At 46.4% G+C, this 12,254-nt stretch overlaps 1 protein-coding gene across 1 annotated transcript in view; it reads left to right on the top strand.

Moving 5' to 3' along the window:
- The window catches only part of LOC124012727 (CUB and sushi domain-containing protein 3-like), an 849,083-nt gene that overhangs the window by 731,541 nt on the left and 105,288 nt on the right, over nucleotides 1–12,254 (top strand). The window contains exons 52-53 of the mRNA XM_046326635.1: nucleotides 2,624–2,797; nucleotides 3,752–3,925. Of these exons, the coding sequence (XP_046182591.1) occupies nucleotides 2,624–2,797; nucleotides 3,752–3,925 (348 nt within the window). The remainder of the gene's footprint in view (nucleotides 1–2,623; nucleotides 2,798–3,751; nucleotides 3,926–12,254) is intronic.

The following is a 12,254-nucleotide window of genomic DNA, read 5'->3' as shown; positions in this document are numbered from 1 at the left end:
TGTGTTTAGGTTGTGTTTAGGTTGTGTTTTTATGCTGTGTGCCTAAGGTGTATTGCATGTCTATGTAATGATTAGCAATTTGACTTAGCAAATTGGACTTTACACATGAAGCATATTGTGTTAAGTTTGCTACATTTTGTGACAGTCTGCCCTAGGGAGTGTTGAATGTCTGTCCAACCTTGGGCAGAATCCTAAGATCGATATGTGATATTTTTACCCCAAATATTCAATAATGAGATAGATAGGTGGATAGAGACGTCTTTGAGATGTTCATTAAAAGTAGTATCGGGATCAGGTGTGCTTGGATGTGGATGTGGGAGGATAGTGAATGCATTAGACTTGACCATATAGATTTTTATGGTTTCAATTTTCCCAAAACAGAAAATAAACAAACATAATCCCCAGGCCACCTCCAACCTCCCTTTACCTCCTCTCCTCTCCCTTTACCTCCTCTCCTCTCCCTTTACCTCTCTCCTCTCCCTTTACCACCTCTCCTCTCCCTTTACCTCCTGTCCCTTTACCTCCTCTCCTCTCCCTTTACCTCCTCTCCTCTCCCTTTACCTCTTCTCCTCTCCCTTTACCTCTCTCCTCTCCCTTTACCTCCTCTCCCTTTACCTCCTCTCCTCTCCCTTTACCTCCTCTACTCTCCCTTTACCTCCTCTACTCTCCCTTTACCTCCTCTACTCTCCCTTTACCTCCTCTCTCCTCTCCCTTTACCTCCTCTCCTCTCCCTTTACCTCTCTCTTCTCCCTTTACCTCTCTCCTCTCCCTTTACCTCTCTCTTCTCCCTTTACCTCTCTCTTCTCCCTTTACCTCTCTCCTCTCCCTTTACCTCTCTCCTCTCCCTTTACCTCCTCTCCCTTTACCTCTCTCCTCTCCCTTTACCTCTCTCTTCTCCCTTTACCTCTCTCCTCTCCCTTTACCTCTCTCCTCTCCCTTTACCTCCTCTCCCTTTACCTCTCTCCTCTCCCTTTACCTCTTCTCCTCTCCCTTTACCTCCTCTACTCTCCCTTTACCTTCTCTACTCTCCCTTTACCTTCTCTACTCTCCCTTTACCACCTCTCCTCTCCCTTTACCACCTCTCCTCTCCCTTTACCTCTTCTCCTCTCCCTTTACCTCCTCTACTCTCCCTTTCCCTCCTCTACTCTCCCTTTACCTCCTCTCCTCTCCCTTTACCACCTCTCCTCTCACTTTACCTCTCTCCTCTCCCTTTACCTCCTCTCACTTTATCACTTCTCCTATCCCTTTACCTCCTCTCCTTTTACCTCCTCTCTTCTCACTTTACCTCCTCTCCTCTCCCTTTGTCACTACTCCCCTCCCTTTACCTCCTCTCCGTTTACCTCCACTCTCCTCTCCATTTACCTCCTCTCCTCTCCCTTTATCACTTCTCTTCTCCCTTTACCTCCTCTCCTCTCCCTTTATCACTTCTCCTCCCCCTTTACCTCCTCTCCTCTCCCTTTACCTCCTCTACTCTCCCTTTACCTCCTCTCTCCTCTCCCTTTACCTCCTCTCCTCTCCCTTTACCTCTCTCTTCTCCCTTTACCTCTCTCCTCTCCCTTTACCTCTCTCCTCTCCCTTTACCTCTCTTCTCCCTTTACCTCTCTCCTCTCCCTTTACCTCTTCTCCTCTCCCTTTACCTCCTCTACTCTCCCTTTCCCTCCTCTACTCTCCCTTTACCTTCTCTACTCTCCCTTTACCACCTCTCCTCACCCTTTACCTCTCGCCTCTCCCTTTACCTCCTCTACTCTCCCTTTACCTCCTCTCCTTTTACCTCCTCTCCTCTCCCTTTACCTCTCTCCTCTCCCTTTACCTCCTCTCACTTTATCACTTCTCCTATCTCTTTACCTCATCTCCTTTTACCTCCTCTCCTCTCCCTTTACCTCCTCTCCTCTCCCTTTGTCACTACTCCCCTCCCTTTACCTCCTCTCCGTTTACCTCCTCTCCTCTCCCTTTATCACTTCTCCTCCTCCTTTACCTCCTCTCCTCTCCCTGTACCTCCTCTCCTCTCCATTTACCTCCTCTCCTCTCCCTTTATCACTTCTCCTCTCCCTTTACCTCCTCTCCTCTCCCTTTGTCACTACTCCTCTCCATTTGCCTCTTCTCCTCTCCATTCCATTTACCTCCTATCCCTTTACCTCCACTCCATTCTTCCTCTCTTCTCTCCCTTCTCCTCTCCTGTCCCTCCTCCCTTCCCTTCTCCTCCTCTCCCCTCCTTCCTCTCCCCTCCCTTCTGTCCTCCACTTTCCTCTCCTCTCTGCACCTCCTCTCCCCTCTCTCCTAGCTCATCTCCTCTCCTCTCTGCACCTCCTCTCCCCTCTCTCCTAGCTCATCTCCTCTCCTGTTCCAAGGATTCCAAAAACAAAATAATATGACTCACCTTCACTTACAAATATCACAGAAACAGTTGACAGATCAATTCAAACTTGGCAAAAATCGTTCCGATTGAAATACCATTGGAACTGTAAGGGATCAGCCTGTGTCTTATTTATTAAGCAAGAATTCAAATAATTGTTATACTCAACTCTGAGAGTGGTTTGAGACAATATCTCTCATATGTTTATTTATGCCATTGGTTTGTGAGCTGGGAGATGATGTCTCTGTTATTGTATTGTCTGTGTCACAGTCATTTCCTGTGGAGACCTCCCTGGCCCGCCCAATGGGAAGAAGATTGGTACACAGATGACCTTCGGGGCAACCGCCATCTTCATGTGTGATGCAGGGTTCATGCTGGTGGGCTCTACCGTGAGAGAATGTCTCCCCTCTGGACTGTGGAGTGGACAGGAGACGCGCTGCTTGGGTAAAACAACATATTTCATTCTCCACATCTCTGTTCTCTGTCTTTGTGTGAAACAACCAAGTCATTCTCCAGACTCTGAGAGAATGTTAAGATTATTATGAACGAAGAACCATTCCCCACATTGTGTTGTCTGTCTGTGAAATGTAGGCTACAGTATCTACTGCCCTAACAATGTTTTTGTTGTTGTAGAGTTATTTTAAGTCTCCACCTCTAAGGAACATCTTTCTAATGTGTTAAAATAGCTTTACAGTGTAACTTTTTTGTCTGCTGATGCCAAGTCTGTGGAAGCAGGGACAACTGTCTATTTTGGGCTTCCATCTTTTCTCTGACACACGTCTGTGGACTAAAAATATCTCTGCGACCTGACTGTTTGAATGAGCATCTCAATACTGTACTCTGTCTGTAACCTTCAAAGAACAGGACTGTACAGTACATTACAAGACTTCTCTTTCTCCCTCTTCCACCTAACTCTCCCCTCTCTCTCCCCTCTCTCTCCCCTCTCCTCTCTCTCTCCCCTCTCCTCTCTCTCTCTCTCCTCTCCCTCTCTCTCCCTCTCCCCCTCTCTCTCCCCTCTCCTCTCTCTCTCCCCTCTCCCCTCTCTCTCCCCTCTCTCCCCTCCCCTCTCTCTCCCCTCTCCCCTCTCTCTCTCAATTCAATTTCAATTCAAGTCCATTTAAGGGCTTTATTGGCATGGGAAACATATGTTAACATTGCCAAAGCAAGTGAAATAGATAATAAACACAAGTGAAATTAACAGTACAAATTAACAGCAAACATAGCATCGGCTCTCTCTGACTCTCTTTCACTATCTCTTTCTCTCCCTGATTCTCTTTCGCCTTCACTCTCTCTCTCTCCCTCTTTCTCTCTGTTTGTCTATCTCTCTCCCCCCTCTTTCTTCTCTTGCTCTCTCTCTCCTCTCCCTCATCTAACTATTGCTTTTGTGTTCCTCTCCAGCGGGCCACTGTGGTATTCCGGAGACCATAGTGAACGGCCAGGTGATCGGGGAGAACTTTGGGTACAGAGAGACGGTAGTGTACCAGTGCATCCCAGGCTTCCGCCTCATCGGCCCCTCTGTGCGGATCTGTCTGCAGGACCACAATTGGTCCGGACAGCTGCCTTCCTGCGTGTGTGAGTAGTCCATCTTTTATCTCTCTCTCTCTCTCTCTCTCTCTCTCTCTCTCTCTCTCTCTGACACACTCACATTTGTGTCGACTTGGCCAAAGCTTTTGTTACGGTAGACCATTCCATTCTTGTGGGCCGGCTAAGGAGTATTGGTGTCTCTGAGGGGTCTTCGGCCTGGTTTGCTAACTAACTCTCTCAAAGAGTGCAGTGCATAAAGTGTTCTCAACTGGCCTACCTGGAACCTGTTGGAGACACCAGTTCCCATTTGGGAATGGGCCCCCACCCCCCCAGCTGGAATGTGGCGCAGGGAATGCAAGAAATATTCCTAAAAATATTTAACCTCCACACATTAACAAGTAAAATAGCTCAAATGAAAGATAAACAAGTTGTTTATCTACCCAGCAAGTCAGATTTCTAAAATGTTTTACAGCGAAAACATAGCACATATTTATGTCAAACCACCACCGCATACATAGCTCATTAGCATAGCCAAGTAGGAAAAAATATGCAATCAACAAACGCAGGATTAAAAAAAAAAAAATTTCACTAACCTTTTGAAATCTTCATCAGATGACAGTAATATAACATGTTACACAGTACATTCATTTTTTTCAATAATATGCTATATATATATCCATAAATCTCTGTTTACAATGATGCATCGTTCAAAAAATGCTACTAAAATGTCAGGAGAAATTAAATAGCTCCGGCAGATAACGTCAGCTAACAAGGAATACACATCATAAACTTTGACTAAATATGCATGTTTTACATATGTATAGGAAGATACACTTATTCTAAATGCAATCGCTGTATTACATTTATTTTTAACGTTACAGTTTGCGTTTACTAGGCTATAATAGGGAGTCGGCGCTCCCACATTAGCATCATGACTCCTCTATCTTGGAGTCGACAGAAACCCCAAATTAACACATAAATATTCCCTTACCTTTGCTGTTCTTCCATCAAAAGACCTGGAAGGGATTATACTTACCAAAAACAGCCTTTAGTTTTCAAGTCTGCGTCTTTCGGTTCTCAAAATAGCCTCATTTCGGTCAAAATGTAGGCAAAATTCAAGTGGATGCGCACCAAAACGTCGAAATTATATATTATATGTCGAGCAAACTTGTCAAACTATGTTCATAATTAAGCTTTAACATGTTATAAAGGTGTACAGCAATTGTGAGGACGAAGCGAAACACACACGTCTTGTAATTGATCCTGAAGAAAAGAGAGAAAAAGTGCAGAGCGCGCATAGAGGTGCACTTTTTTTTGGCGTGACCGAGACCTTTCGGCACGCTCAACGTCTGGTGAGCGCGGGATTCACACAATGAGAAGCCCCATAGAAAGCAGGCTTCGCGCTGAACACGTAGGAACTGTTCTCAGAGCGGTAGCCTTTTGGGAAGTGCGTTTAAGATGACGTCAAAGTTGGGGCAACTTTTTCTATGACAAGAGAGATTTTGGGAGAATGCATGCCCTGACACTTCTGCTTTACATAGAGACCAATTTTAAACGGTTTTAGAAGCTTTAGAGTGTTTTCTATTCTATAATATTTTTTATATACATATATTAGCAACTTTTGACAAAAATGTATCCTGTTTTATATGGGTACCCAATTCCTCCAGAAGGGGCAGTAAAACAGGGGTATCCTTATGAGGTATTAAAGGTGTTCTCAACTGGCCTACCTGGTTAAATAAAGGTGTTCTCAACTAGCCTACCTGGTTAAATAAAGGTGTTCTCAACTAGCCTACCTGGTTAAATAAAGGTGTTCTCAACTAGCCTACCTGGTTAAATAAAGGTGTTCTCAACTAGCCTACCTGGTTAAATAAAGGTGTTCTCAACTAGCCTACCTGGTTAAATAAAGGTGTTCTCAACTAGCCTACCTGGTTAAAGGTGTTCTCAACTAGCCTACCTGGTTAAATAAAGGTGTTCTCAACTAGCCTACCTGGTTAAAGGTGTTCTCAACTAGCCTACCTGGTTAAATAAAGGTGTTCTCAACTAGCCTACCTGGTTAAATAAAGGTGTTCTCAACTAGCCTACCTGGTTAAATAAAGGTGTTCTCAACTAGCCTACCTGGTTAAATAAAGGTGTTCTCAACTAGCCTACCTGGTTAAATAAAGGTGTTCTCAACTAGCCTACCTGGTTAAATAAAGGTGTTCTCAACTAGCCTACCTGGTTAAATAAAGGTGTTCTCAACTAGCCTACCTGGTTAAATAAAGGTGTTCTCAACTAGCCTACCTGGTTAAATAAAGGTGTTCTCAACTAGCCTACCTGGTTAAATAAAGGTGTTCTCAACTAGCCTACCTGGTTAAATAAAGGTGTTCTCAACTAGCCTACCTGGTTAAATAAAGGTGTTCTCAACTAGCCTACCTGGTTAAATAAAGGTGTTCTCAACTAGCCTACCTGGTTAAATAAAGGTGTTCTCAACTAGCCTACCTGGTTAAATAAAGGTGTTCTCAACTAGCCTACCTGGTTAAATAAAGGTGTTCTCAACTAGCCTACCTGGTTAAATAAAGGTGTTCTCAACTAGCCTACCTGGTTAAATAAAGGTGTTCTCAACTAGCCTACCTGGTTAAATAAAGGTGTTCTCAACTAGCCTACCTGGTTAAATAAAGGTGTTCTCAACTAGCCTACCTGGTTAAATAAAGGTGTTCTCAACTAGCCTACCTGGTTAAATAAAGGTGTTCTCAACTAGCCTACCTGGTTAAATAAAGGTGTTCTCAACTAGCCTACCTGGTTAAATAAAGGTGTTCTCAACTAGCCTACCTGGTTAAATAAAGGTGTTCTCAACTAGCCTACCTGGTTAAATAAAGGTGTTCTCAACTAGCCTACCTGGTTAAATAAAGGTGTTCTCAACTAGCCTACCTGGTTAAATAAAGGTGTTCTCAACTAGCCTACCTGGTTAAATAAAGGTGTTCTCAACTAGCCTACCTGGTTAAATAAAGGTGTTCTCAACTAGCCTACCTGGTTAAATAAAGGTGTTCTCAACTAGCCTACCTGGTTAAATAAAGGTGTTCTCAACTAGCCTACCTGGTTAAATAAAGGTGTTCTCAACTAGCCTACCTGGTTAAATAAAGGTGTTCTCAACTAGCCTACCTGGTTAAATAAAGGTGTTCTCAACTAGCCTACCTGGTTAAATAAAGGTGTTCTCAACTAGCCTACCTGGTTAAAGGTGTTCTCAACTAGCCTACCTGGTTAAATAAAGGTGTTCTCAACTAGCCTACCTGGTTAAATAAAGGTGTTCTCAACTAGCCTACCTGGTTAAATAAAGGTGTTCTCAACTAGCCTACCTGGTTAAATAAAGGTGTTCTCAACTAGCCTACCTGGTTAAATAAAGGTGTTCTCAACTAGCCTACCTGGTTAAATAAAGGTGTTCTCAACTAGCCTACCTGGTTAAATAAAGGTGTTCTCAACTAGCCTACCTGGTTAAATAAAGGTGTTCTCAACTAGCCTACCTGGTTAAATAAAGGTGTTCTCAACTAGCCTACCTGGTTAAATAAAGGTGTTCTCAACTAGCCTACCTGGTTAAATAAAGGTGTTCTCAACTAGCCTACCTGGTTAAATAAAGGTGTTCTCAACTAGCCTACCTGGTTAAATAAAGGTGTTCTCAACTAGCCTACCTGGTTAAATAAAGGTGTTCTCAACTAGCCTACCTGGTTAAATAAAGGTGTTCTCAACTAGCCTACCTGGTTAAATAAAGGTGTTCTCAACTAGCCTACCTGGTTAAATAAAGGTGTTCTCAACTGGTCTACCTGGTTAAATAAAGGTGTTCTCAACTAGCCTACCTGGTTAAATAAAGGTGTTCTCAACTAGCCTACCTGGTTAAATAAAGGTGTTCTCAACTAGCCTACCTGGTTAAATAAAGGTGTTCTCAACTAGCCTACCTGGTTAAATAAAGGTGTTCTCAACTAGCCTACCTGGTTAAATAAAGGTGTTCTCAACTAGCCTACCTGGTTAAATAAAGGTGAAAAAACAACAACAGAAAACAAGGAGCCTTCCCTATTCGCTCGTTTTTACTGGAGCTGAAAGGAACATTTCGAATGATGACGCAGAAGCGTGCACTTTTACGGACAGTTATTTATCTTGTTGTGTTTTATAGCGTTACTAATCTAGATAGAATGACTCAAGCAGTAGATGTCATAGAAGGTATTAGTCATATGGGGTTGGTGGGCAGACTGCATGTGATAGTCTACAGTATCTTCAAATAGATACATCTTCCAGGTTTGCCTGAGGAAACTGCTCTTTCTCCATTTAATGCAGCGAGGCAATAGTGGTGTGTGGGAAAGACAGACAATGTAAATCCCCTGTTTCCTGCGATCTAGAGATAAACAGACAGAACACAACACCACTGTACTGTTTTTGCAGACCTGGTACAGATCTAGGATCAGCTTCCCCTCCCAAAAGCATTCGTGGGGAAAATGCTAAACTGACTCAAGATCAGTGTCTAGTGGCACCTTCACTCTATTCCATGTCACCTTGACCATATCACAGCCCTGACACACCTTGACCACATCACAGCCCTGACACACCTTGACCACGTCACAGCCCTGACACACCTTTACCATGTCACAGCCCTGACACACCTTGACCACATCACAGCCCTGACACACCTTGACCACATCACAGCCCTGACACACCTTGGCCACATCACAGCCCTGACACACCTTGACCACATCACAGCCCTGACACACCTTTACCACATCACAGCCCTGACACACCTTTACCACATCACAGCCCTGACACACCTTTACCACATCACAGCCCTGACACACCTTTACCACATCACAGCCCTGACACACCTTTACCATGTCACAGCCCTGACACACCTTTACCATGTCACAGCCCTGACACACCTTGACCACATCACAGCCCTAACACACCTTGACCACGTCACAGCCCTGACACACCTTTACCATGTCACAGCCCTGACACACCTTTACCATGTCACAGCCCTGACACACCTTGACCACATCACAGCCCTGACACACCTTCACCACATCACAGCCCTGACACACCTTCACCACATCACAGCCCTGACACACCTTTACAACATCACAGCCGTGACACACCTTCACCACATCACAGCCGTGACACACCATTACCACATCACAGCCCTGACACACCTTCACCACATCACAGCCCTGACACACCATTACCACATCACAGCCCTGACACACCTTTACCACATCACAGCCCTGACACACCTTCACCACATCACAGCCCTGACACACCATTACCATGTCACAGCCCTGACACACCTTTACCACATCACAGCCCTGACACACCTTCACCACATCACAGCCCTGACACACCATTACCACATCACAGCCCTGACACACCATTACCATGTCACAGCCCTGACACACCATTACCATGTCACAGCCCTGACACACCATTACCACATCACAGCCCTGACACACCTTTACCATGTCACAGCCCTGACACACCATTACCACATCACAGCCCTGACACACCTTTACCATGTCACAGCCCTGACACACCATTACCATGTCACAGCCCTGACACACCTTTACCATGTCACAGCCCTGACACACCATTACCATGTCACAGCCCTGACACACCTTTACCATGTCACAGCCCTGACACACCATTACCATGTCACAGCCCTGACACACCTTTACCATGTCACAGCCCTGACACACCATTACCATGTCACAGCCCTGACACACCTTTACCATGTCACAGCCCTGACACACCATTACCATGTCACAGCCCTGACACACCTTTACCATGTCACAGCCCTGACACACCTTTACCATGTCACAGCCCTGACACACCTTTACCATGTCACAGCCCTGACACACCATTACCATGTCACAGCCCTGACACACCTTTACCATGTCACAGCCCTGACACACCATTACCACATCACAGCCGTGACACACCTTCACCACATCACAGCCCTGACACACCTTCACCACATCACAGCCGTGACACACCATTACCATGTCACAGCCCTGACACACCTTTACCACATCACAGCCCTGACACACCTTCACCACATCACAGCCGTGACACACCATTACCACATCACAGCCCTGACACACCTTTACCATGTCACAGCCCTGACACACCATTACCATGTCACAGCCCTGACACACCTTTACCACATCACAGCCCTGACACACCTTCACCACATCACAGCCCTGACACACCTTCACCACATCACAGCCCTGACACACCATTACCATGTCACAGCCCTGACACACCTTTACCACATCACAGCCCTGACACACCTTCACCACATCACAGCCGTGACACACCATTACCATGTCACAGCCCTGACACACCTTTACCACATCACAGCCCTGACACACCTTCACCACATCACAGCCGTGACACACCATTACCATGTCACAGCCCTGACACACCATTACCATGTCACAGCCCTGACACACCTTTACCATGTCACAGCCCTGACACACCATTACCATGTCACAGCCCTGACACACCTTTACCATGTCACAGCCCTGACACACCATTACCATGTCACAGCCCTGACACACCTTTACCATGTCACAGCCCTGACACACCATTACCATGTCACAGCCCTGACACACCTTTACCATGTCACAGCCCTGACACACCATTACCATGTCACAGCCCTGACACACCTTTACCATGTCACAGCCCTGACACACCATTACCATGTCACAGCCCTGACACACCTTTACCATGTCACAGCCCTGACACACCATTACCATGTCACAGCCCTGACACACCTTTACCATGTCACAGCCCTGACACACCTTTACCATGTCACAGCCCTGACACACCTTTACCATGTCACAGCCCTGACACACCATTACCATGTCACAGCCCTGACACACCTTTACCATGTCACAGCCCTGACACACCATTACCACATCACAGCCGTGACACACCTTCACCACATCACAGCCCTGACACACCATTACCACATCACAGCCGTGACACACCATTACCATGTCACAGCCCTGACACACCATTACCACATCACAGCCCTGACACACCATTACCATGTCACAGCCCTGACACACCTTTACCACATCACAGCCCTGACACACCATTACCATGTCACAGCCCTGACACACCATTACCATGTCACAGCCCTGACACACCATTACCATGTCACAGCCCTGACACACCATTACCATGTCACAGCCCTGACACACCATTACCACGTCACAGCCCTGACACACCATTACCATGTCACAGCCGTGACACACCATTACCATGTCACAGCCCTGACACACCTTTACCACATCACAGCCCTGACACACCATTACCATGTCACAGCCCTGACACACCATTACCATGTCACAGCCCTGACACACCTTTACCACATCACAGCCCTGACACACCATTACCATGTCACAGCCCTGACACACCTTTACCATGTCACAGCCCTGACACACCATTACCATGTCACAGCCGTGACACACCTTCACCACATCACAGCCCTGACACACCATTACCATGTCACAGCCCTGACACACCATTACCACATCACAGCCCTGACACACCATTACCATGTCACAGCCCTGACACACCATTACCATGTCACAGCCGTGACACACCATTACCATGTCACAGCCCTGACACACCATTACCATGTCACAGCCCTGACACACCATTACCATGTCACAGCCCTGACACACCATTACCATGTCACAGCCCTGACACACCTTTACCACATCACAGCCCTGACACACCATTACCATGTCACAGCCCTGACACACCATTACCATGTCACAGCCCTGACACACCATTACCATGTCACAGCCCTGACACACCATTACCACATCACAGCCCTGACACACCATTACCATGTCACAGCCCTGACACACCATTACCACATCACAGCCCTGACACACCATTACCATGTCACAGCCCTGACACACCATTACCATGTCACAGCCCTGACACACCTTTACCACATCACAGCCCTGACACACCATTACCATGTCACAGCCCTGACACACCATTACCATGTCACAGCCCTGACACACCTTTACCACATCACAGCCCTGACACACCATTACCATGTCACAGCCCTGACACACCATTACCATGTCACAGCCCTGACACACCTTTACCACATCACAGCCCTGACACACCATTACCATGTCACAGCCCTGACACACCTTTACCATGTCACAGCCCTGACACACCATTACCATGTCACAGCCGTGACACACCTTCACCACGTCACAGCCCTGACACACCATTACCATGTCACAGCCCTGACACACCATTACCACGTCACAGCCCTGACACACCATTACCATGTCACAGCCCTGACACACCATTACCATGTCACAGCACAGCCCTG

The sequence above is a fragment of the Oncorhynchus gorbuscha genome, linkage group LG24, assembly GCF_021184085.1.
Source record: "Oncorhynchus gorbuscha isolate QuinsamMale2020 ecotype Even-year linkage group LG24, OgorEven_v1.0, whole genome shotgun sequence".
In the NCBI taxonomy this organism is placed as follows: Eukaryota; Metazoa; Chordata; class Actinopteri; order Salmoniformes; family Salmonidae; genus Oncorhynchus; species Oncorhynchus gorbuscha.
This window is presented reverse-complemented; position numbering and strand designations above follow the sequence as displayed.